Source organism: Spermophilus citellus (assembly GCF_964194105.1).
Source record: "Spermophilus citellus genome assembly, chromosome: 2".
In the NCBI taxonomy this organism is placed as follows: Eukaryota; Metazoa; Chordata; class Mammalia; order Rodentia; family Sciuridae; genus Spermophilus; species Spermophilus citellus.
In genome coordinates this window covers 23,235,146-23,262,656 of record NC_138183.1, presented here as the reverse complement: position 1 = coordinate 23,262,656, position 27,511 = coordinate 23,235,146, and the positions used below count along the sequence as shown (strand labels likewise).

Genomic DNA, 27,511 nt, shown 5'->3' with positions numbered 1-27,511 from the left:
GTTCATTAAAATGAGAGATTAAGAAATTTCCAGGTTTCAGGGAGGATGATGAGGTTAGTAATGAACATACTGATATTAGTGACCTATGACTAATTTCTCCTGGTACCTTGGGAACCTGTGACCTTAGATTAATTAAATTAAGACAGACTGGTCAGTGGCAATTTAGTCCATAGTTCTTGAGAAACTTTATAAACACCCCATAATAACTTCCCACTTTATATGGAGATCAGGACAGGGAGGAGAACAAAAAAGGGATATGACCTTATTTGATGGTGTAGTTGGATATAGATGATTAGCTCTTTATCTAACACTATCTTACCCCTAAGAGTACTTCAACATTGAAAACCCATGTTATAGGAGTCAACTTAAAGCCATGTCAACTTGAAAAGTTTTGAATTTATATTCAACGCATTTATTAAACACAATACATATGCCAGTCACTATTCTAAAGTACTTGCTTTTACTGAACTCATCAGTAGGAGGGAGCACATTGTTATGGTTTGAATAAGAAGTGTTCCCTAAAAAGCTCATATGTTGAAAATGTGGTATTCAATGTAGAAAGTTTCAGATGTGAAATGATTATGAGAGCTGTAACCTCATCAATGGCTTAATCTATTTGATGTGTTAATAATAGGAATGGATTACTGGGTGGGAACTGTAGGCAGGTGGGATGTGGTTGGAAGAATTAAGTCACTGGTGTGTGCCCTTGACCTATGTCTTGTCCTTATCTTCTCATGTTCTTTCTCTCTCTGCTTATTGGATGCCATGAGCTGAGCAGCTTTCCTTTACTCTGCCCTTCCACCATGACATTCATCCTCACGTAGGCCCAGAGACATGGAGTCCACTGACAATAGGCTGAACCTCTAAAACTGTGAGCCCAAAGTAAATTTTTTCCTCCTCTTAAGTTGTTCTTGTCAGGTATTTTGGTCACGATGATGAAAAGCTGATTGACAAACACTTATTCATTCCTGAATTTGCCTCTTACATCTTAATTTGTAGGAATTTGGAAGTGGGTACAGTATCAAGCTATGTTGATGTACAGAAGTGTTTCAGCATAATGAGAAGAATAGAAAGCCATTGTGGAGATATGGCCTGTAAATGGCATTTTGTTTTAAATGGTCTCTTGCAGTGGATAAGTGGATAAGGCAAAGTGTAAATGTTTTCTGTCTTTCTAATCTCACTGTTAATTCTTGTTGAATATTAGCCCTTTTAAAGATTAATTTAATATTATATCTCAACAGTTGTTTTTCAGTTGCTTGTGGGCAGCTATGTAGGAAACACAATATACAAATGTTTCCAAATACAGAAATATAGAAGTGGGGGTCATACATGAAAAGATGTTATCTAATGCTGAAAAATGGTTAAAACCACTCTAGTAATAGCAAAAGTAGCAGTGCCAAGGGCTTAACTTTGGGAAAAAAACAATATTAAATTCTGCATGGGGAAAGGAATTTATGAGGATAACAACAAATAACAACAATATCAACAAATAAACAAAAACAACAAAAAAAGAGCTCTACCAAAGAAGAGAAAAAGACTTCAAGCATAAAAAATTAGGTTATAATGTCACAGACTGGTGAAAATTCAAGCAAGATATGTATTGAGAAACATATTTGTTTAACAAGTTCTTTATTATTATTTTTTTTTAGTTGTCAATGGACCTTTATTTATTTATATGTGTTACTGAGAATCAAACCCAGTGTCTCACACATGCTAGGCAAATGCTTTGCCTCTGTGCCACAACCTCAGACCCAGCAAGCTTTTTTTTATTTCAATTTGGCTTTTGGAAAATATTTTTTGCCAGGAAAATTTTAATTGTATTCATCTTTCTGTAACTTCTAAGTTTTGTGTTATATGAAAACTGTAATAAACAACAAAATTTCATGCATATATATTAAATTACGTATATATGAAATATATTTGATTTCATAAACATGAAATTTTATTATACATGTGAATATAATATATATCTATTCTCTCATGCTCTCTTCTAGTACTTTTTATTCATCTGTAATTTAACTTTGGTGTAATGTGTAAGGTACTTACATAATTACTTTTAAAGATGGATATCCAATATTCTAATAAGTCATCTATTCCCACTGACTTAAAATATCATCTTTATCATTGAGCTATTTATTTATAATCTGGTGCTACACTATTTTAATTATTATGACTTTATAACATGTTTTAAGACTTGGCAGGAAAATTGTTCTTTTTTCCACATTTTCATGATTATTTTTGCTTATTTAGTTTCTGTTCTAAAATCCATTTTTCTGAAGAAAGAAATTGAAGAAGACATAAGAATATGGAAAGATTCCCATGTTCATATATACACAGAATTAATATTGTTAAAATTACCATATTACCAAAAGTAATATACAGATTCAATGCATTCTCCATCAAAATACCAATGGTATTCTTCACAGAACTAGAAAAAAACATTCCTAATTCATTTGGAAGAATAAAACACCCAGAATAGCCAAAGCAATTCCAAGCCAAAAAAGCAATGCTTGCGGCATCACAATACTTGACTTCAAATCATACTACAGAGCTATAGTAACAAAACTACATTGTACTGGCATAAAAACGGATACTTAGACCAATGGAACTGAATAGAAGACACAGAGACAGACCCATGCAGAATCATCATCTGATCCTTAACAAAGGTGCCAGAACATACACTGAAGAAGAGACGCCTTTTTAAACAAATGGTGCTGGGAATAATAGATATCCATATGTAGAAAACTGGGACTCAATACTTATCTCTCACCCTTCACAAAAGTCAACTCAAACTGGATCAACAACACAGTAAGTAAAACAGAAACTATGCAACCCCTAGAAGAAAATGTAGGGTCAACACTCCAACATATAGGCATAGGTAATGACTTTCTAAATGGGACTCCTAAAGTTTAGATAATAAGATCAAAAATTAATAAATGGGATGGCATCAAATTAAAAAACTTTTGCACAGCAAAGGAAACAATGAAGTATGTAAAGAGAGAAAAATCTTTCCTAACTACTCTTCTGCCAGAGGATTAATATTCAGAATACATAAAGAACCCCCCAAATTTAACACCAAAAATCCCATTAATAAATGAACATATAAATTAAACAGACACTTCTCAAAAGAAGAAATAATATGAATGGCCAACAAATGTATGAAAAAAAGTTCAACATCATTAGCAATTAGGGTAATAAGAACTACAATGAGATTTCATCTTACTCTATTTAGCATCAACCATCAAGGATGCAAAACAATCATAAATGTTAGAGCAGATGTGGGGGGAAAGAAACACTTTTATACTGTTGGTGGGATCATAAATTAGTATAACACTATAGAAATCAGTATGGAATTTCCTCAAAAGCTAGGAATGGAACCACTGTGTGACCCAGCTATACCACTCCTCAGTATTTATCTTACAAATTAAAGTCAGCATACTAGAGTGATACTTGCACAAACTTGTCTATACCAGCACAATAGCCAAATTACAAAACCCACCAAGGTGGCCATCAATGGATGAATGGATGAAGAAAATACGTTATTTATACCTAATGGAGTTTAATTCAACCACAAATAAGAATGCAGTTATGTAATTTACAGGAAAATGGGTAGAACTTTTGTGAACTTTATATTAAGCAAAATATGCCAAACTCAGAAAGTTAAGGGTTGTATGTTTTCTGTCATATGTGGAAGCTAGGGAGGAAAAAGGAAAAGAAAGGTGGTAGGAGGGGCCCCATGAAAATTGAAGGGAGAATATTAGAAAAACAGATGAAGGGGAGGAAAGAGTGGAAGGAAAGGGGAATTACCAGGCAATGCTAGGAGCTGTTTGGGAAAACTGAGTATATATTAAACCCAAATACAGATAGCCCTCTTACCAGGTCTAAGAAAAAGTGTGTGAACTAAGGTTACATGCACAGGATTGATGTAAAAGTGGAAGAGGGAAAACATTTTCTGTTAAGAGAAATCAAACTCTAAAATCCCTTCATAACTTGCAGCCTCGTCCAACATCTTAGGTACTGATACACCAAGATCAAAACTTCATAATCAGAATGAGTGACTGCAGGCTAAATAGATAGAATTCAATAATCAAATCTCCTATTCACAATCCCGTGGGTGATGAAAGCTATGGACGTACATAAATAATAGTGTTTCTTGGTGAAATCCTCGTGTTTCCAAGGTCATAGGTGCTAGGTCTAGTCATTACCCCCTTTATCTCCACAGATAATGGGGTACTTTGGAGATGAGATGAAATTTAAAGGTAGTAGGTTCTGAGATTTTTTTTTTTACTAGATACCCAAGAAATAGCAGGGATTGGTGGTTTATTCTGAAGCCATACATGAAGTTTCTGGTTTGCTAGAAGTTGCCTGTTGAGTCTCAGAAAGAAGACGGCATCCTTTCCCACCTTCTCAAGCTCATTGAGACAAAGCCCCACTAGGATCCAAATCTTTCTCATCATTAGTCATCTGTACATTGGATCACTGTTTAAGCCTGGCTGATGGTTGATAGCCATTTGTAAAGAGAACTGGGTAACTCTCCCACATATGGCAGGCTTTATCCAAAGGGATTTTTGGACAGCTCTTTCTTGGTCCATTGTCTTTTTAGTCTCAATGGATAAACATATTAGCTATTTCCGTGATTTCTCAGTTATATACATTAGAGAAGAAGACAAATTAACCACATGCTTTGACTAGTTTAACCAGTAAACTTGCTAAGGCATTAAAAATACACATTATAATGTGACATGTGACATTTATGTTTGCAATCTAGATATAGTGGTTTAAAGGAGAAAAATTATAATCAGAAATTAGGTAAACTCAGAATTCTATTAGAAATCTACCTCCATTGTTTACTTGTTGTAAGACTATTTTTGATTTTTTGGCATTGAGGATTGAACTCGGGGGTGCTTAACTACTGAGTCACATCTCCAGCTTTTTTTTTTTTTTTTTTTTTTTTTTTTAGAGACAGGGTCTCCCTGAGTTGCTTAGGGCCTTGCTGAATTGCTGAGGCTGACTTTGAACTCACAATCCTCCTGCCTCAACCTCCTGAGTCACTGGGATTACAGGCGTGTGCCACCACACCCAAGTCTACAATTCTTAATCTTTCAGAGCCTGATGTTTCTTGACTGCAAAATAAACATTTATTGTTGCAATGAATAGAGATTTTTTTTTTTGGAAAGATATTGGATAGCTTATGGAATCCTTAGACCATGGAGAGCAAGACAGGAATGAAGGATAGTCAGGTGTCTAGAACTATGGCCAAGATCTCAGCAGAGGAACAGCCTGGTCGGGGTGACACAGCTCTGCTGCTGGACACTGAGAACAGCCACTGGCACTGCCATCAGTGGATACTGGATACTGCTGAAGGCACCGCCATGACTGCAGAATGCTCTTGGCACTACTGCCACTGAACACTTGATGCCACCACCAGTAGAATAAATCTTAACTCTCTCTTCTTTCTGTTATTTGTTCCAGATGCAAAGGCCCTTCAAAGGCATCTGATTGCCTGAGCTTAGGTTATTAATTCTGTACCCAGAGATAAAGGATGAAAAGAGTGAGTATTTGCTTTTCTTACTTTTTACAAAGAGCAGGTACACGACTTTTACCAAAACTCATGTAAACACACAAAGAGGTTCAAATGCTGAATTTTTAAAAAAGAGTTCATTGTAGAGGACAATGCCTCCCTTGTAAAGATATTTTTATGATTAGTATTAGGTCATAAAATGGCATCAGTAGTTGTCAACATTTTTAAATTATTTTAACATCTCTCTGCACCAGCATTGAGAGTCTAAACAGCCCACAGAGTAGACTGACATTCAAGGTAGATGAAGCCTTAAAAAATAATGACAGCATCTCAGTTTTCTCTAGTGAGTAGATTATGAAATTTGTATCCCCAATAGATAATGTGGAGGGCTTCTTTCTCAGCACTGTGTTAGTTAACTTTTTCATTGCTGTGACCAAAACATCTGGCAAGAACAACTTAGAGGAGAAAAAGTTTGTTTTGGGCTCATGTTTTAAAGTTTCAGTCCATGGTCAGCTGACTCCATTGCTGTGGGTCTGAGGTGATTCAGAACTTCATGGGGGAAAGGGTGCAGTAAATCGCTTGGTTCATAGTAGCCAGGTGGGGGTGGGGGAGAGAGAGAGAGAGAGAGAGAGAGAGAGAGAGAGAGAGAGATATGCCAGGGACAAGGCATAATCTCCAAGGCCAGACCCCCAGTGACTTTCTTCTTCCAGCCACACCCCACCTGCCTAAAGTCCCCACCCACCCAGCAGTCCATTCAAATTTTTAATCCATCAAGTGAACTGATCCACTAATGAGGTTACAGCTCTCATAATACAATCATTTCACCTTTGAACATCTCCACGTCACATAATGCACAAGCTTTTGGCAGGGACACCTCACATCCAAATCAGTACTTAAGTGCTATTAAGGCACATGTGACAACCTTTGGTCTTTGAACTATAGTCATCATAGAATTTTCCACACAGTTTTCATACAGTTACCTTGATTCTTGGTCAGTTTTCAAACTGATACCTTAAATCAGAAAGAAGCACTGAATTAGGGGTTGTTTCGTAGTCTGGATAAGCCATTGTAACACATTGGTGTATTGAAGATGTGCTTTAAAGGGGCAAGGGAGTGATGTGATGGAGGAGAAGTGTAGTCAGTCTGAGAGAAATTAGAGAGCTGAGCAAAGATGTGACGCGCTGATTGGATAATTCAGAAAATAATGGGGCAACAAATTAGAATGCCGTCATGCCTCTCTCTTACTTAATGTGTCATCTGTGCTCCAAGAAAGGCTCAGGCTCCTTAAAGATGCGAGCTGGGGTGACCTTTCATTTGTTCTCCAGATCCACCACCGGTTTCTTCACCTGCCTTGTGCCTTGGGAAACTGACCTCTATCAATGACCTTACTTGTCCTCTAGTTTTCTGCTAAGTCTGACGAATGGTAAAAAATCTTCAGGAAATCAAAGATCCCAGTGAGCTGAACTCCTCAACCAAAGGCATTATCTCATATTAGAAAGCTCTCTGTACACAGTCACCACTGCCTCTAGGTTCCAATAACCTTTTTTTTTTTCCCTGCCTTTTCTCAACTCAAAGGTCTAGAGAGGGCGAGGATCGTCTGTTAGCGGCTCACAGGTTCTATGCCAATTGTATGGTTTCTCAAAACACGTACCTTTGTATATCTTTGTATATCTCCTCATTCTAGTTAAGTGGGCCATCTCTTTCCTTCTGGGACCCTCATAGCAGCCTAAGACATATAGGGTAGAAGTTGACCCATCTCAGCAGGACAACTTTCCTTTTGGAAGTTCCTGCTAACGTGTAATTAAATGCTCCATTTTCACTCTAAGTTGGGAATCCAGCTTTCATCTCCTTCAATCTTCTCCCCTTAGGTTATATTATTCACTTTTATTGCTTCATTTGCAATCTGCACTCCCATGGTATATCAGTGCTCTTAAAATGAAGCTCTCATTGAGACACTGAAGACACCAAATGGTGTTTCCTCCTGCCTCTGTAGTTGAACTCTTGTGCTCTAATCTTCGAACCCTCTGACATGATTTTATTTCCATCACATCATCATGTTCTTTCACATCCCCGGCATTTCTACATCTTTCTCCCACTACATGTTGTGGCCCACACCCATCCCTTTCCTCATTTTTCGGACTCTTATTTACCCTGTAGGACTCAGCCACAGAGGCACCTCCTCAGAGAAGCATTCTCAGGCTTTAAAGAAGGTCAGGTTCATTGTTCACATAAGTTCTCACTACAGTATACTTCTCCAGAGTACAAAGTAGTTACTTATTTGTGAAAGTGTCTAATATTTACTCCCTCACCAGACATTAAGATCCATTGCCTTATCCTATTTGTTATTAAATACTCAGCATAAGGTAAGTATGCATTCATTCAATGGACAAACATTTTCATTTAAAAGTCCCTTTGCACCCTTTTAGGTATAGGCCACCTAAATCATGGATATACTTCTAATCTCTACCCTAATATTTTTTGGACAGTCTTCCTCCCCTTCTCTTCTTATTAAGAAGGGTGTTGTAGTTTATGAAATACTTTTTATAAATCTATTTATGCTATTATTTGATTCTTCTTCTTTAGTCTGTTAATGTTATGGGTTTATAATCCACATATGATGCTTTTCCCACATGGAGTAAATGCCACTTGGTTGTGATATATGGGGGTCACGGTAGAATCTCCTGCTAATGCAGGAATATTCAAAGGTGAAGTGAATAGATTATGATAGCTTTGACCTAATCAGTTCATCCTATTTGAATGGACTGACTGGGAGGTGACTCAAGGCAGGTGGGGCGTGGCTGGAGGAGGCAGGTCACTGGGGTATGCCCTAGAAGGATCCATCTTTCCTGCAACCCCATTCCCCTTCCCTTTCCCTCTGCTTCCTGACTGTCACCGGGCCGATCAGCTTTTTTCCACTGAGCCCTTCTCCCATGATGTGCTGCCTAACCTCAGACCATGAACTCCAAAACCATGAGCCCCAGGGAAACTTCCTCCTCTGGGTTGTTCTTGTCAGGTATTTTGGTCATAGCAACGCAAAAGCTGACTGAAATAATAGGTATTTAAATTAAAAAAAAAATAGAATTCCGAGACATCCTTTTGATTCTCCAAGTTTTCTGGAAAGGGTAACAAATATGTGAAAAATTCCATTACCAACAGTATTCCGTGAAAGGTGTGAATCACAACAATGGAATGCCATCTTATTCCACTTCAATGGAAAAATTCAAAGATAAGAAGTGTTGATGAGAGTGAAATCTGTTCTCTTATGCATTGCCATTACAAGTATAGTGCAATTTCGCTGTATCATTCATAACTTAAAAGTTGCCAGCCCTTTAATCCCATAGTTCCTTAGCAGTGTCTCTCTCTCAGAAATTTTTAACAAAAACAAATATAAATGTTTATAGGAATATGTATGTACCATTGTTTGTAATAGCAGAGAATTGAAAGTGATTTCTATTCATTGAAGGCCTCCAAAATGTTCATCAATAGGACATAATTAAATATACCATCATCCATTCATGACTTGGAAGGCTATGTATACAATAGAAATAATAGAGCATATGGCAAAGTCTTTGCTAGGGCTTGAATAAGGCTTGTTCACTGTAACTCATGTAGGCACTTAATCCCCAAAGTCATATGTTAATAGTATTAAGAGGGTGAAAACCTTATCTGATTGTGGTATTTTGAGATGAGTAATTTAGAAAATTACTAGGATTAAATAAGATCATTAGGGTGGAGGCCCCATGATTGGATTGTGGTGGCTTTAGGAGAAAAGACCACAGATAGAAATGAGCATGCTTGCTCCCTGTTTCTTGTCATGTGATGCCATGTGCCACCTTGGGGATCTATCAGCAAGAACCGATCCAATGCCATACCTTGATCCTCCAAAACTATGAGCTGAATAAAACTCTTCTCTTTATAAAGTAACCTGCTTCAGGTATTTCATTTGATTAATGAAAACTGACTAACATAATCTCTAAGACACATTGTTCTGTAGAAAAGGAAATTCACAGTAGTATGTTATGGCATCCTTGGAAGTGTGCCTTTGGGTGTGACTTCATGAGAACTTATTGTGTGTAATGAGCTGGCAGTGTTCACACTAAAACTACACTCTCCCTGGCTTCTCCCAGCCATTAGAACCCCACCATTTCTGCTCAGTTAAGAACTCCCCCGACAGGTAATCTGTGCTTGGTGACTCCTCAAAGGCATGGAGGAGACTTTCTCAGAGCTGTACTGAAGATGAAGTCTCTTCTTGCTCTGTCTGATTCTTTTCTTTTCCTTTTTATTTCAAGGGGTCACACCAGTTTTGCAATCTGAATGTTCTTACTTCCTACATAAACTCCCTTCCCCTTTATTCTTCAAAAGTGCTTACCCTGAACATATCTAGCATATCTAATTTTACCTTAGCATCTACTTTTCTACAAATGCAAGATACCATTTATAAAAGTCTTGCTCCAGAACAACACTATATATTTCTTTATGTACCAATATATGTGCATACATGCTGATGAAAATATCTGGAAGTATACCTGACGGATTGGAAACTCTGATTATCTCTGGGTAGAAAATGTAGATTGGATAGCAGTGTGGTAATTTGAGTAAAAACAAGTTATTTATTCACAACAACACTTGTATAAGAATATATTACATCTGGAAGATCAAATAACGTAATAACAAAAATAAGCAATTACTGGCACAGGGAAGGGGAACTGAGAGCCTGGGGCAGTGTGAGATGAATATTTCATTATTTTCTTATGTTGTTTACTGTTTTTCTTTTAATATCCTGTGCATGAATTAATTTTATCATAAAAAATTGATCATTTTTTAAAGTGGAGGAAGAAAACTGCAGCATGTCTATGGTCACTGTATTTGCATGCATTCATTAACACTGGTTCATCACCTTCTTCCCAGATCATGTCCTACCAGAAGATCCAATGAATACAGTTCTCATAGTTGGGAGAGCAGGAGGTAGCTGTGGTCTTGTGCAGTCTATCACAAGTATGAGAAGATCACTGTCTTCCAGTTGTTAGGGTAGCTTGGGAACAGCACCATCAGCAGGCTGTTGACTATTATAATAAGCACAGATTATAAAGGATAAGGCTAACAAGGCACACAGATTCAGGTAAATCTCCTCATCATCTCTCACAATTAGAGAAATGCAAATCAAAACTACTCTAAGATATCATCTCACTCCAGTAAAAATGGCAGCTGTTCGGAAGACTAACAACAATAAATGTTGGTGAGGATGTGGGGAAAAAGGCACAGTCATACATTGCTGTTGGGACTGCAAATTGGTGCAGCCGATCTGGAAAGCAGTATGGAGATTCCTTGGAAAACTTGGAATGGAACCACCATTTGACTCAGCTACCCCTCTCCTTGGTCTATACTCAAAGGACTTAAAAACAGCATACTACAGGGACACAGCCACATCGATGTTTATTGCAGCACAATTCACAATAGCTAAACTGTGGAACCAACTTAGATGCCCCTCAGTAGATGAATGGATTTTTTTTAAATTATTTTATTGTTGGTTGTTCAAAACATTACATAGTTCTTAATATGGATTTTTTAAAATGTGGCATATATATACAATGGAATATTACTCACCAATAAAAGAGAATAAAATCATGTCATTTGCAGGTAAATGGATGGAGTTAGAGAAGATAATGCTAAGTGAAGTTAGCCAATCCCCAAAAAACAAATGCCAAATGTTTTCTCTGATATAAGGTGACTGACCTGAGAGGTGGGAGGGGGGTTAGCATTGATGGTGGAATGTGATATACATCACTATCCAAAGTACATATATGAAGACATGAATTAGTGTGTACATACTTTATATACAAATAAATATATGAAAAATTGTGCTCTATATGTGTAATAAGAATTGTAATACATTCTGCTGTCATGTATTTTAAAAATAAAATCAATTAAAAAATGCCAAAAAATAAAAATTTTAACTCAAAAATTTTAGAAACAACAAAAAAGAGATTTACATTTTTAAAATATATATATTTTTCATTGTTGATGGACCTTTATTTACTTATATGTGCTGAGAATCGGACCCAGTGCCTCACACATGTAAGGCAAGTGCTCCACCACTGAGCCATGACCTCAACCCCTACATATGTTTTTATATGATGTCAGGTCACCAAAGGTTTTTGAGCAGGAAGGGCTGTCTGAAAAGAGATGAGAAGATAAGACACAGGGAGAAGATACAGGATGCTATGACTGTCAATCAGAGAAGATGAATGTATGGGAAAGAGATTGGAATAGCATGATACTATGTGAAGAAAAAGAGGGGAAGAATCCAAGGACTATTTAATTAGCAAAATCTGAATGAATTGGATGTGGAGGGTGGAGTGAGATGGAGAGTGGTCAGAATTAAATAGACCCCCTGTCATAGTTTGCAGGAGAGATGGTGGGCTGAAATCAGAAGATCAGAAAGTCTGTACCTCAGGGAATACAGGGATGGTTGCAATAGGCATCTGGTATTGTCCTTCTGCCACTGTCTTAAAAGGGATTCTGAAAGGATTTTCTTTCCCTTGTTCCTCCAGCCCTCCACTTGCATTTCTGGCCTAAGTGGATACTCACCAGCTGGCCGTGTCCATCATTACAGCCAAGACTGAGAATTCCTGATTCTACTTAGAGCCCGTGGAGCTGCTGACACCAACAGTCATTAGCGGACAACCCTAGTGTAACAAACTATGCTTTAAAATGTAAACTGTGGGGTATTTTCCTTGCGTTGTCCAGAAGGAAATTTCTCCTGCTTGAGCCTGGATTAACCATGAGAGAGCTCGTCAACATTCCACTGGTACATATTCTCACCCTGGTTGCCTTCAGCGGGACTGAGAAACTTCCAAAAGGTTGGTTTGAGCAATCTTGTCCTCTTGTTGCTTTGTCACAGTTCTAAAGTGTGTGTGTGTGTGTGCGTTCAGTGATCACTGATTCATAGTATGATGGGCTTGACTTTTACTTGGTGACGTCAGGATGAAATGTATAGAGAAAAAGGAAACTAGATACATAAGCAATTGGTGGACGGTCTCCTCTCCACCGATATCCCCCTCCTAAGTTCTGCAATAAAAAGTTTAGCCAAGCAGTTGGTGCAGAGGTTCCCTCCTATGGGAATTATTTGCAGATAGACTGGAAACTATCAGCGTTTGTTTTGTTTATATGTTTGCTAAACTTCAGGGTGGTCTAAACGGATGACAAAAACCTTTCACACCAGGTTTGCCAGGAATATAATCCACCCAAATTCTGGACACCCAAAGTGTTTTGCTTTGAACTAAATTCATTTGCATTTTCAGTTTAAGTTTACTAAATTCTTAATAAATAGTTTAGTTGCTAAAAGTCAGAAATAAGAGGCACACAAAGTGACAATGTAATGACAGTCTGAGGACAATGGGTTTTTGATACCTTTGAGGCCAGAGTCATGATTTGGCTTGGCAAGAGCCCACAAAAGTTTTTTTCAGAGCCTTTGGAATGTACCGGAAATAACACCACCTCAGGGGAAAGGAAAGCAACTTAAGAAACTGACAAACACCTGTTTCAGTAGCAAGAATGTACACAGCGATATGGTTTCTGGCCAGTGTATTATGAAACTGACACTAGCGTATTTCAAATCAGGGATACTGGAAAATTCGTGATTTGCCAAGTGTTTAAGGGTTGCATTGAAAGATGGAAAAGAGAGAGAGAGAGAGAGAGAGAGAGAGAGGAGAAAGTAAATTGATATTAAACTGTTTTCAAACAAAATGTTTGACAATGAGTGAAAAAAGTTCTGTGTTTCAGCTGAAGAAGTTTGCATTGTGTAGATAAATAAAGGTAGTATCTGCATTAAGATGGGAAACATCTTTATATTTTGTGGTTCACCAAAAAATTTTGGAGCCCCATGGTCAAGGTCCACATGAAAATAAGACATAGCTTTGTTCTAGGTCTGATTATATATGTTTACTTTGTTTTGTTGCTTATCTTTTTCCATTTTACTGGATCAGAATGGTATATTCAAATGTATTAAAATGCTTACTTTCCCATGAATATTTTAAGGCAGCTTCAGATAAAAGTGAATCTAGATCTTTTCAAGTCTCTAATAATAGCCAGAAAGACAGCATCTTCTTCAGATTATTTTAATGCTTCCTGATCGTACAACGGATGTCCGGAAAGGTAGCATGTAAATGTTTGGACTTATGGATTGCCATAAATCTTATCTGTGCGACTCTACACCATGCAGTTACATAAAAGTGCCATGAGTAACTATTGAAACTTACTAAAATCTAGTCTTATAAAGAGCAGGACAATTGATTTTGATGATCCAAATCAGGATTTGGTACATAAAACAAAAAAAATCCCAAACATCCCTGTATGAATAATTTCTAATATGTATTCCAGAAAGAAAGGATTTTCAGTTTCTAAACTTCTCAGATAAAGCCTTAATTCAAATACACACTATTTCTCTTTCGAAAACTTCAAAGTACTGCAGCATAGAGGTAACACCGTCCAAACTCCTGGCTTTGAAATAAAGTAATCATATTTACAATTCCAAATTTGTTTCTTACACTTTATATATTGCTATAGTTAGGTTTCAAAATTTTAAAATAAAAACAATATTTTGTTCTTAGTTCGTTTATTGCAAAAATCTAAATTATTATGGGTTTAACATCAACTTTAGCTCCAAGTATTATGTCTAGGAGATCAAATACTCATTTAATATATACACCAGCTCTGAGACTAAGTAATATCTAGAACACAGCCTTTAAAATTTTAAATTTTGAAGTGCATGGAATATATTGATAGAAAAGAACCAAATTAATATGCTATATCTTAATACTATTAAGTTATGAAAATATTCCACCAAAATAATCTCATAGTTGTTTTCTCTATTCTTGGCAAAGGGTAATATAAGAAAGTTATTTAGGTGGCATATTTTTTTTCCACACCATTTACCATAATTGAAAGGAATCTTTATAATTATGTTTTATGAAATAAATGGACAAATTTAATAGTAGAAGAGTATTGGAGGATTCTTTTCTAACTCTGCACATAATTTTCTCAACAAACTCAATACACAACACATACAAACAATAGTTTATTATTTTAGTTTAATTTGAGATTTCTAATGTTTAAACACAAGGGGAAGGACATTGTCTTTCTCCATCATTTCAACTAGAGAGACATTCAATGATGAGCTTAATTTCAAAACCTCAAGTAGGAGAATTTTACAAACTGCCATATATGAAAGTAGACAACATTCTGTTGAATACGTGCCTCAACCACATACGTCAATGACACTTAATGCTTTATTGTGGGGTATTAAGCATATGGCAGGATATTAAATTCTGAGGGAGTACAGGAATTCATGTAAACAACTCTGGATTTGTTTAATGTGCACAAAAACCGCCTATCAAAACCCAACTTTTAAAATGACCTCCTTTACTACCATACCCAGAAATTTTTGAGTCCCAGTGATTTATCTTTAAGTATGATTGAATAACCTTCTCTTTTAAATTATATGTATACAGGGATAGAATTCACAGATTCGACATATGACTAAGTCAGTATGGACACAGCTGTCATTGAAATCCAGGACATCAAGTCCCGGATGAATGCTCTATATTGACCTGCATGGCAAGAGTTACTCATTGCATGTTTAGGGAAACACAGTTGTTTCTAATATTATTGACCTTAAAGAAGAGAAAGAAAAAGCAAAATATTAATATTTCCTTAATTTCTACCTTTTTGCCCAAGGTGAAGTAGGACTTGAGGTCACTGGGGTAGCCTGACAGTGAGGGGTCCGGTGAGGGGGACCTGAGTAGTCTATTCAGGAAGATGACAGAAGGATTAGATAGGTCATGCAGAGGACCCAGCTGGGGCTGAGGGAGCAGCTCTCTGGTGGCCCTGACCTGAACAGTTGTTTTGCTTTATGCAGCAGTGCAATCTGAACATAGGGGCAGCAAGGACAGATGGTGGATTAATTCATGACTGGTGCTTTCCAGGGTCAGTGCAGCTAAAGAAGTATAGGGTAAAGAGTTTGGGCTATATGAAAAAATACCATGGGGTAGAGGTTGGATAACGAATAGAGTGAAACAAGGACACTTAAAGCTTAGAAGAGAATGTTGAGATTGAGTTTCCCCTTCCCAGGTCCCCAACATCTTTCTGCCTGTAGGGAAAGCACAGTCTCTGTAAGCCTCCATTTCTTCATAAAATGAAGACGTGCCTAACACAATCCAGTATTGTGCTAAGGATTGGCAATGATTGATGTAACAATCACCTCTGGATAATATCCAGGCATGATTCACATGGCTCCTTATGAGTCTATGGCTTAACCCAAAGGTATGCCCCCCGAGAGAGGCAATTTCAGATATTCTAACAGGCTCAACAGAACTGCCTGTGCCAATGCCACCCTTGAAGGCAAGGACCAAGAGGTGCTGTGTTGCAAGGAATTAATGACACAGGATTAACAAGTGGTTATTGAGCATTATTATCAGTGAACCTTATAAGTTACAACAAACCATAACCAAAAAAATAGCTTTTACTTTATTACATCTTCAGTTTAGTATGTCAGTTCCTAGGACATACCAAATGATGATCAATGCTGAGTATCCTCTTTGGAGAATTTGAAAATTGTCCAATACCAAAGTGTTTTCTCATAATGAAGAAAAATACTGCATTCATGATGTTGGTGAAGCATGAATATTTTCTAAGTCTTGGCTCTGATTTTACTAAAACAGAAAGGGAAAAGTGCACCAAGCTTCTTTGTGTACCCAGTCATTTGGTCATGTCAATCAGCAACTTTTCAATCAGAAGTTGGTATGTCTATGGTCACGTATTAGAGCCCATGAAGTGCAAAGGAAAGAAATATAGCATCTAACTTGTCTAGAAGCTAGTATTCAAGTTAAGTTCTCTTTGGGTTCAGAAAAGTGTTGGGTTTGTTTTCATGTATTTGTTGTTCCTATAGTCCTTGGGGTGTGAGAAGAAATAGTGCCCCAGTTTAAACAGGCTCTGGCTGAGATGAAAATTGGGTAGTAAAATGAAAGTAAACAAGAGACAATCGCTGAATCAACAAATATCACTAAATACAAGGATGTGATGGTATCAGTAAGAATTTGAAAACACATTTGGATCATTTTGGAATATAGGTAAAGTGGACTTAACCAATTAATTATATTCCACCTATAGAAACTGATGCTGATGTCAATCTTCCTTTTTTCCCCTTTTGTGTAACCAGGACTGAAGACACAATGTATCTTATAAGAGATAGGAACTATCTATCAACCTTAAATTGGAAATTCAGATCTATTACTTCCTACTTTTGTGATGTTTAGACACATTGTTTAACTATTTGTAGCTCCCCTGCCTCATCTGCAAATGGGAATATTAATAGTGCTTACCTTTATGTTTGTTGTGATAAACAAAAGAGATAATGAATGAAAAATATAATGCAAGGTACACAGTAGGTTCTTAATCTATTCAGACACTTATATTACTAGTCAAAACTCATGTAAGATCATCATATCCCTGAATGTGTTAATATAATGAAGTTCTCAGTAGTGGCTCATGTATTTCTCCATATCCAAGATTTTCAAGACTTTCTAAGACATTTCTTAACTGATCTCAACAGAGTTTGTCATCTTATGTGAAAGATAATATTAATAATAAAATGATTACCTCTGCCACTTCTATGTCTGCTTATTGAGAGGAGGAAACTAATGAATAAAGTGCTTTGTATAAAAATAATATGTAGCATTTAAGATTTATTTTGAAAATGTAAAAAAGAAAAAGTCATGTATACCTCTGGAACTGTTAATATAAATTTTTCTGTGTATTTTTTAAAACAGTATGGTAATAATATTGTATATACAATTCTGCTGCCTGCCATGTTTACCTAGCACTAAAACATAAACATAGTCTATATTATTAGTACTCTTCAAACCATTACTTGTACTGACTACATAATATCCTGTTAAATAGCCATGTACTGGGATAGATTTAATATCCCCCTCCTTAAGAAAAAAGGCCTGGAATTTTTGCCCTTGATTTCTGTAGCGTAGATACTCTAAGCCATGACCAATTTCAAGCAACCAATAAATAAATACTGAAGATCGAGTTGGAAAAGGCATGCATGGTGCCATCCTTTAGACACTACGTCTACCATACAGATACATGACATGACAACACCCTGAAGAACATGGATAATAGTAAAATTTAGTTAAACAGGAAGTGATGGCTTTTGAGTATTATTAATTTTAATATAACATTTAAGTATAAATTAATAAAATTTAGTTTTTATTAATGGCTATATTTAACAATTATAAAATTCCTGAAAAATTACCAACTGACTCTTGAATGCCAGTACAAGCCAGCTCCTGTAGACCATACTGGGAATAATTATTAAATAGTCTGGGTTTCTGTTGCTAAATTACAAAATAAAATACACTGATACAGTGTTCCATGCAGACCAAGCACAGTGTTAAATGCTTCTCATATATTTGCTTATTTAGTCCTGTGACAAGTCTGTGTGGGCTTTATTATCACCTCCATCTACAGCTAAAGACACCAAGGTGAAGTGTGGTAATTAACTAGGTAGAACTGGGAAATGATAGAGCTGGGATCTGGATTCTAGCCCTGTGGTCGATTTCTTCTCGATATCTGGTTGCCCAATGGTCATTTTAAACAGTGAAAGCACCCAACATCATCAGTTGGACTTTGGATCCATCATTATCTATACCCTAAAAGCTTTATATGTATATGCATGTGTGTGCGTGTGTGTGTATATGTATATATAAATATATATAGACATATATATATGTGTGTGTGTGTGTGTGTGTGTGTGTGTGTCCCTCAAAATCTGTGTGACTGACTATACTATTGATTGGTTATTTTATTCATTAGTTATTTAGGAAAAGTATACATTTTTTTTCTTAAGAGATTGACTTTCTCAAACTTTATCAATTGCAAGTTTGTTTCCATTGCATTTAGAAAAATCAACATTTTGGTGATATTATGACTTATTTGCTATAACTACATTTTTTTTCTACTACAAAGGTTACAATAAGTATTTATTTTCTTTTAAATAAAGAAAATAGAATCATCCCTACCTCTTCTAAATACCAGTTCACATTAGCACTCCTTTAGCACTTTTATACACAAGGTAAGCCATTTTTTTTAAAACAAATACAACTTTTTTATACCTTTATTTTATTTATTCATTTTTATGTGGTGCTAAGAATCGAACCCAGTGCCTTGCACATGCTAGGCAAGCACTCTACCACTGAGCCACAATTGCAGCTCTGTAAGTCTTCATTTTTAAAAAATCCTATAAAGTATAGCAAAACAAAAAATATGAAATTATACATAATGCTTATAACTAGGAATACCCTCAGAATTTTGTTATTCATTCACTCTTCCATTTCCTCTTTTTTTCCATATATGTAATTAATTATCCATTGTCTGTTATATATGCATTTATGTTGCAAATGTCCGTGAACATATATATGTGCACATTTATATTTGTGTTTATCGTGTACATCTATGTGTACTATAAAAGTCACAAATTGAGAGACCACAAACTCTCGTCAGCTTCCTGCTAGCAAAAGGAAAAGCCTACCTCTGCATCCGTCCCTTGCTGATTCCCCATTAATGTGCCCCAAGAGGACTCTCTTCTCCAACTCAACTTAATCCCTCTTTCGCCCTGAATCCCAACCTTGTCTGCATCTTCAGGAACCTGTTTCCCTCAGTTATCTCCTCTTTTTCTCCAAGATTCCAGTCAGCACTGAAACTTACTTTGTCGCTTTACTCACCTTCTAGTGCCATTCAGCCTTTCCCTTCCCTCTCACAAACTTGTGTCCCCTCCCCACAGTCTCCATGGCCCCACCACCCATTGGCCCCTCACCAACTGTAACTGAGCTTGTGCTGTCCAAAACCCATTGAATCTGCATGTGCCAAAGTCAATCTGACCTCCTTGCTAGTAAACTCAATAGGCACCCTTCTAACACACCTTCTAACAGGCCTTATTTAATTTAACTTTCAGCATCTGATTCTCCTTGCTTCAGGAAATGTATGCTCTGCTGACTCTGCTTATTCTTAGTTATACTGAGTTGAGAGGATTTGGAAAAACTCCTTACAATGTTAAAGAAATACTGTCATAATCTTGCTTAACTACAAGTTTTGTTTTCCCCAGTAGGTAATGGATAATGAACTGTTATTACTGTTTTGATATCTATAGATATTCTTTAAACTATTGGTATAATCAATTCTATTAAAGAACTTTTCTAATAAGTTTTTCCTTACATTTTTTTTTTTCTTGTGATCAACTATCTAGTGGTTGTTTTAAAATATGCCATTGGACTTGATTTGTGTGTGTGTGTGTGTGTGTGTGTGTGTGTGTTTAAAATTTAGTTAGCATTTTACATCTTGTTTAACTTACATCAATATGTGTTATTCCAAAAGTTGACATGGGAAACTTTCTATATTTTGCATTTCCTGCAGCTTTTATGGAACTTGAGACTTAATTTTTTTCTTCAAAATTTAAAAAGAACTTCCATGAAAACCTTTGTTGAGGGGCCTCATGGTTTTTACAGATTTGTTCTTTGATAATGTAATTTCTCTTGAGCTCTTGGTGATGATTTGACAGCAGCATTTCTACTACATTCTGATGTGTAGTTTTTTTTTATTATATAAGGCTTTTAATTACAATTTTGATTTCTTTGCTCGCTCCTTCCTTCCTTCCTTCCTTCCTTCCTTCCTTCCTTCCTTCCTTCCTTCCTTTCTCCAGAGATTGAACCCAGGGGTACTTAACTACTGAGCCTTATCCCCAGCCCTTTTCATTTTTTTATTTTGAGATAGGGTCTCACTGCGTTGCTTAGTGCCTCACTAAGTTGCTAAGACTGGCTTTGAACTCTCAATCCTCCTGCCTCAGTCTCCCGAGTCACTGAGAATACAGGCATGCACCACTGCACCCAACTTGATTTCCTTTATGATGTTAGAAATACTTAGAACAATTTTGGTTTAAAAGTTCTTAATTGGTTTTAGTTCATTTTAAACAAATTATTCATTAGGGTTTGGTTTCATAGAATTGTGTTCTGAAGATGTGATCTATATAATCTATGTTGTTGAAAGTTATTACATTTATAGTTTTCATACAAATTTGAAAAGAATTAAGAAGTGTCATCTCTGATCATATCTAGTTGATCAACTTTGATTTATAAGCAGAATGGGAATTTCTGCATTTTATTAACTTCTTATTGTAAATATCTTACAGGTCTGCATTTGGTTAGAAAATAAAGACTGTATGAAATTGATTTGGGGAACTAGGTTAAACTTTCCTTTGTAGCTTCATAGGTTTTCAATACTTTTGAATGTTTAAAAATATTTTTTTCATTCGAGCATAATATTATACATGCATATTTTATCAGAGCTGCTAATTTTAGTGTTTTTATCTTCTTTACTCTTATAATTATTTTTGTTTGATTTATTAGTTTCTGAAAGAGATATATTGAACACTTATATAACGCTAGGAAGTTTTTCCATATATTCTTGTGATTTTTACTTTACTTTTATTTTGAGTCTATACTCCTAAGAAATGAAGTTCCCTGAGTTTTGTATCTTCTTGATGGATTATTTTTTAGCATAAGGCAATATTTCTCCTTTCCCCATAAAAGCTTATCACCTTTTTTTCTGATTGAAATTGCTATATCACTGTGTTGTCGCAGTCTTGGCTGGGCACAGAATCACGAGCCACTCAAGCAGGAACAAAACTTTATTTTGAAAAAGCTGCCAATACTCTGTAGGCGCTGGCAAGCCAAACCCGGTCCTCCCACGCGGGCCTCCACCGGAACTGCGCTGTTCCCCGGAACCGGGGGTCCCCCGGACCTCCCCCGGAATTCCCTCCTACTATCCTTCCCCAACCAATGGGAACTCTCCATGAGTCCCGTAACATGAGTCCGGTAGCAGGCCAAGGTGAACAGCGGGAGTCCAATTTCCATATGAATGTAAATCTTAACATAATCATCTCAGTGGCTAGCTGGCGTCACTTTACAACCAAAGGTGCCATACATCGTATATTTGCGTGTGGCTCCTAGCACTGTGTTTGGGGTAATATTTGCTTTGTATTATTTTCCTCCCCTTATTTTCAATACTTCTATTTTACTTTGTTTAGATGTGTCTTTTCTGCTTTAGTGTCTGTTTGTCTCATAGGTCAGTTTATACCCCTGAAATTTACTGGGATTGCTGACATACTTGAGCTTGTCGCTTCCACATTATGTTATGTCTTCCATTAAACATGCCTTTTATTAACTTATTTATTCTTGCTTCTCTTCCTGTCTTTGTTCATCTATTCATTTTTTGTTTGTTTGTTTTTACTGATAATAGGCTTTCTAGTCTTTCTGTTTCTCCTGCTGCTTTGGAAGCTTGAATTTTTAATCTATTCTTTTAGTGGTAACTGTTAATAAGGTTTTAATATTTGCATTTAACCCTGTATTTCTCTCCCCACTTGTAGTTATTAGTATTTCTGTCATGTTATTGCTTATGGCTTAGCATGTGTTAACTATCCACCTACCTTCTTCTCTGAACATTCATCTTGTAATGTTGGTCTAGAATTTAATTCCATTCTTTTTAAGTACAGAAATTAATGGTTTGCATTTTAATATTCTATAACATGTTAAAATTAATGATTATGTTTTATCACTAAGTATTCTGTTGTTTTTCCAATGCTCACTTATCTTTGGGGTTCAGGCTAGGTCCTACTAAGTTTATATGCTCTAGTAACTGTTTTAGCTATGAGAAGTAAGCACTTTATATATGCTTCAGTTTATAGGGGCCTTAATTTTGACTTCCTAAGATTGTTATTTAAGATGACTATACAATTCCTGGCAGGCAGTTATTTTCCTCAACCTTGTAAAGATATTCGTCTATTGACTTTGGTTATAAATTGTTGCTGAATAATCTCGATTGTTATCTTAATTGGCATTCCTGTTAATTGATTTTATTTCTAGAAGGATTAAATTTTCCTTTTCTTTTTAATTTTTACAGTTTTAATACAATTTATCTGAGATGAATTTTTTTTTGTTATTAAAATCTATCTTGCCACTTGGTGGCATTTTCAACTTAAATATTTGAGGCTTGTTGCTTTTTTTCAGTTTTAAAAATGATTAGCTATTCATTCCTCTATATACTATTTCTGGGTCATTCCCTGATTGGTGCCTGTTAGTCTATTCATTATGTGTCTTAACTATTCTTAAATAATGTTCATCGCTCTTTCTTTACATTGTATTCTGCATATATTAACAGTGATTTTAGTGGGAAGTTGGGAAAATGGTGACCCTGATGCTTATACAGAGGAGGTCATTTTACCTAAAAATTCGGATCTCTTTTTTCAACTATTTTCTTGCAAAAGTTTCCTTGTTTCCTTTTGTAAAGGCCTTGGAAATCCAAATTAGTTCATTTAAACAGTACATCAGTAACTATGCTAAACCTGGGACTGAAAGAAGTCTAAGACACGGTCCCAAAGCTCAAGGTTTTGAACGATAACAACAAAAAGAGAATTTTAATAGAGTCTTTATGGGAAGCACTATAAGAGTAATACACAGGATGACCTAAAGTTAAAGAAAAGGGCATCTGTTTCTATCTAGCAAGTCAGGAAGCTGGAAATATATGATGCTTAAACTGGAAGTTAAAGAATAACATTAGCAAGGGAGACATGACCCAAGAAAACACTCCTGTCCGCCATTTCTCCTCTCTCACAGCAGATGAACTGGGCTTTGACTTCACTGGAAAAGTAAGGTTTTTTCAAAGAGTGGATGTATCTTCGATGGCCAAACAATGGACCAGTCTGTTCTAGGCACAGCGTAAGACTGTCACCAACTATCCCATCTCTAAATGATCCCACCTTGCATTTTAACTGAAGTCAAGATATAATCTGTGGTTCAAATGTTGTTATTTTTGGATCATAAGGGTCACTCGTTATTCAGGAAAAGCAGACAAAACTAATTATTATAGCTGATCATTTTATGTATCTATCTTAACATATCACCTAGATGGTAGCCCTTACAAGACGGAGCTTTTTAATTTTTTTCCTTTTTGTAGAATTTTTAAATTTAAATTCATTTTGACCCGTACATAATATTTGTATATATTTATGAGGTTCAATGTGATACTTTAATTCATGTATATACTGGAGGGGTAATTAGAATATCTATCACCTTAAAATTTTATCCTGTCTTTATGGTTAGTGCCTTCAAATTTCTCTCTTCTAGCTACTTTGAGATACACAATGTATTATTGTAAATTATTTTCATTCTGCTGTGCCATAGAACACCAACACTTATTCCTGCTAGCAACGAATAACATAGTGTCCAGTGATGGACTTCTCCCTCTCTCCTTTCCTCCAGTTTTACCCACTCTCTGGTAACTACTACTCTGTCTCCAGGTCTATGGAATCAAAGTTTTTTAGATTCTGCTTACAAGTATGATAGTGCACTCTACATTCATTCATGTTGTTCCAAATGAAAAGATTTCATGCTTTTTATGGCTGAATAATATTCCATTGTGTAGCTTCACCACCTTTATTTGCTTCTAATCCAATGGAGTGACAGCTCCATGGAAAAGAGTAAATAAATACAAGATGAATAATAATAGTGGCCACAGCAGTGATTCTGATAATTATTTTAAATAAGAGTATGCCATGGGGTTGATTTCCAGGCTCACCTAAGTCTAGATTCTAGCACTTTCTTTTCTATACCATCAGAGCCCTTGAGATGACAGGATACCATATCCTTCATTTTGATAGAATTCATGGATTTCCAGAAACATTAAAGAGGGGGCACTTTTTACCAACCTGTTTATATATATATATATATATATATATATATATATATATATTTTTTTTTTTTTTTTTAATGTGGTGCCAAGGATTGAACCCAGTGCCTCATGTATGCAAGGCAAGCGCTCAACCACTGAGTCCCTCAACCTGTTCTTCTAAGCTGTTGTTCCTGTTCCTTTTGTTTTCTTTTAAATACAGGTAACCCACATTTTTAAAAAAAAAATTATAGTTGTAGATTTACAGCATGCCTTTATTTGTTCAGATTTTTACACAGTGCTAAGGATCAAACCCAGTGCCTCACCCATGCTAAGCAAAAGCTACAGTCCCAGCCTGGTAACCCACAGTTTTTAGAAGGATGGGGAGAGAGAGAAGCACTGTATCTATGGCCTCTCTTTCTGTCATCTTTCTTTTTATAAAAACAAAATGGCTTTATTGAGCAATAATCCACACACCATATTCTTTACCCATTGAAGGTGTACAATTCGGAGTTGTGCATTCACCACCATAGTCAATTTTAGAACACCTTCATTACATCTTTTTAGATGAAATCCTGACTCCCTTACTGTCACCTCCTAATGCTTCTCTTCTCCCTTTCCTACCCAGTCCTAGGCAAGCATTAATATGCTTTCTGTCTCTAGAGATTTGCCAATTCTAGATATTTTATATAAATAGAATCAAATAATATGTGGTCTTTTGCAATTGGTTTATTTTACTTAATTTGTTTCCAAGCTTCCTCCATGTTGTAGAATATAATGATGCTTTATTTTTTTCATTTATTTATTTTGCAGTAAGTACTAGGGGTTGAATTCAGAGGTGTTCTAACACTGAGCTATACCCCAGCACTTTTTATTTTTTATTTTGAGAGGGGGTCTCACTACATTGCTGAGACTGGCCTCAAACTTGCAATCCCCTGGCCTCAGCCTCCCAATCAGCTGGAATTACAGGTGTGTGCCACCATGTCCAGTGGATTGTTTATTTTTTATTGTCAAATAATTTTCTTTTGTATGGATATATGTCCTCTGTTTACCCATTCATCTGTCAGTGGACACTTAGGTTGTTTCCATTTCTTGCTTATTGTTAATTTGAACATGGTATACAAATGTCTATTGAGTACTAACTTTCAAATCTTTTGAATATATACCAACAATTGGAATTGTTGGATCAGATAATAATTCTATTTTTTTTGAGGAACCACTATACTCTTTTCCATAGTGGCTTCACAGTTTTAACATTAACATTGCACAAGGGATCCAATCTCTCCACATCCTTTCTTTCTGATTCTAGCCCTCCTAGTGAATGTGCAGTGGGATCTTGTGGTTTTGATTTGCATTTCTTTTATGGTTCATCCTCTTCTCACATGCTCATTGCACATTTCTATAATTTAGAGAAACATCTATTAAGATCCTTTGTAGTCTGGTGCAGGACAAATGCCTGTAATCCCAGCTGCTTGGGAGGCTGAGGCAGGAGGATTACGAGTTCAAAGCTAGTCTCAGCAATAGCGAGGTGCTAAGCAATTCAGTGAGACCCTGTCTCTAAATTAAAAAATACAAAATAGGGCTGGGGATGTAGCTCAGTAGTTTAGTGCCCCTGAGTTCAATCCCTGGTACCCTCACCAAAAAAAAAAAAAAAAAAAAATCCTTTGTACATTTTTTTATTTGGGTTATTGGTCCTTTTATTATTGAATCTCTTTCTATTCCACCCATATGCAGTTATGTATTCTCTATAAAGCCAATGAAGCTTCAGCTTCATAGCCCCTTCTAAAACCCTCCATGAATTCAGCAATGGGAACAATGTATTTTTTATAAAATTTTGGGGAAAATTATCTTTAAGATTGCTGTTCTTTTCTACTCTGAATTCTTTTCAGATTCACTTCTGTTCTTGCTTTTTGGTTTGGGGGAAGTCACAGAATTTTATTACTTGGGAGCTCCACAAAATTTGGATCTGCTTCTATTCATATATAAAATAAACTCTAAGCCCTCCTTTCTGAAAAGCCTTCTGTTTTGATTCTCAAATGACTATTTTGGGAGTAGAAACAACGGTCTCTACATAAAATCTTTTCTTTTGGCAAGTTTCTGCTCTGGGGAAATATAATTCTCATTTATGTATGTGATGATTTCTGACCACTTAGGGAAGGAGTAGTAAACAACATTCTAGAATGTTCTCCTTTGATTTCTCCTCTCTTTAGCTCCTGTCATCACCACTCCTCTTGAAACTGTGGATGCCTTAGTGGAAGAAGTGGCTACTTTCATGTGTGCAGTGGAATCCTATCCTCAGCCTGAGATTTCCTGGACCAGAAATAAAATTCTCATCAAGTAAGTATTCTGTCTTATTCTGGTAAGCATGTCTGCCGCTACCTTGCAGTTTATCTTTGACATAAATGCAACCGCAGTTCTTGGCAGTACTAAAGTTCACCTTCTGGAATATGCACAGTACAAGTTGCCTGTACAGGTCATTCTGGAATATGCACAGTACAAGTTGCCTGATTTTAAAAATGTAAGATCTGAAGTTCAATGGGTTTAAGAAAATTTCCTAAAGTAAAGCAGTGATTTACCTGACATAAGGAGGTCAGGGAAACCACTGGATTAGAATCTAGAAGGTTCACAGAAATTGTGTGGGGCACATGTTTAATGACCTGCTGAGGAATTAATGGGGACAAGCCTCATGTCCTGTTCTAATACTCCAGCAGTGTCAAGTCTATTCTTTTCAGTTGGAGGGACTCACCATGTATAGTAAAGCAGACTTAAATAGATAAAAATCCCTTTCCTCATTAATATTAATTTTCTGATAAAAAATGTTATATTGAAATATGTATAGCAACGTGAACCCCAACATTTCTAGTAGGTTCTATAGCTTGCATTAGGGCCAAATGCTTTTGAACCCATCTGAGCTAGTAGGACAAAAGTATCAGGGAGTGTTTGGCTTATAAACAACAGAAATTTATTTCTTACATTTCTAAAGGTTCTGAGTCCCAATTCAAGAAGCCAGCAGATTTCATGAGGGCCCACTTCTTAAGTTCAGAAATGGTCATTGTTTACCTTTGTCCTCACCTGCAGGAAGCTGGGAGGGAGCTCTTCTGGGTGTCTTCTAAAGGGACATTAATGCCACTCATGAAAGTTGTACTCTCATGACTTATCTCCACCTTCCAAAGGCCCCACCTCCAAATACTACCACAGTGAGGATTAGGT

The 27,511-nt window shown here is 36.3% G+C and overlaps 1 protein-coding gene and 1 long non-coding RNA gene across 5 annotated transcripts in view; both read left to right on the top strand.

The window, feature by feature from the left end:
- Positions 1-27,511, top strand: part of LOC308642952 — a 1,001,730-nt gene that overhangs the window by 321,562 nt on the left and 652,657 nt on the right. The window lies entirely within an intron of this gene.
- Positions 12,134-27,511, top strand: part of MUSK (muscle associated receptor tyrosine kinase) — a 114,851-nt gene continuing 99,473 nt past the window's right edge. For 2 of the 4 annotated variants that reach the window (XM_081279673.1, XM_081279671.1), the window contains exons 1-2: positions 12,138-12,381; positions 26,512-26,638. In XM_081279673.1, the coding sequence (XP_081135799.1) occupies positions 12,303-12,381; positions 26,512-26,638 (206 nt within the window). In that variant the 5' untranslated portion in view covers positions 12,138-12,302. Of the gene's footprint in view, positions 12,382-26,511; positions 26,639-27,511 lie in introns of all 4 variants that reach the window. The other 2 variants (XM_081279674.1, XM_081279672.1) reach the window with 2 other exon arrangements.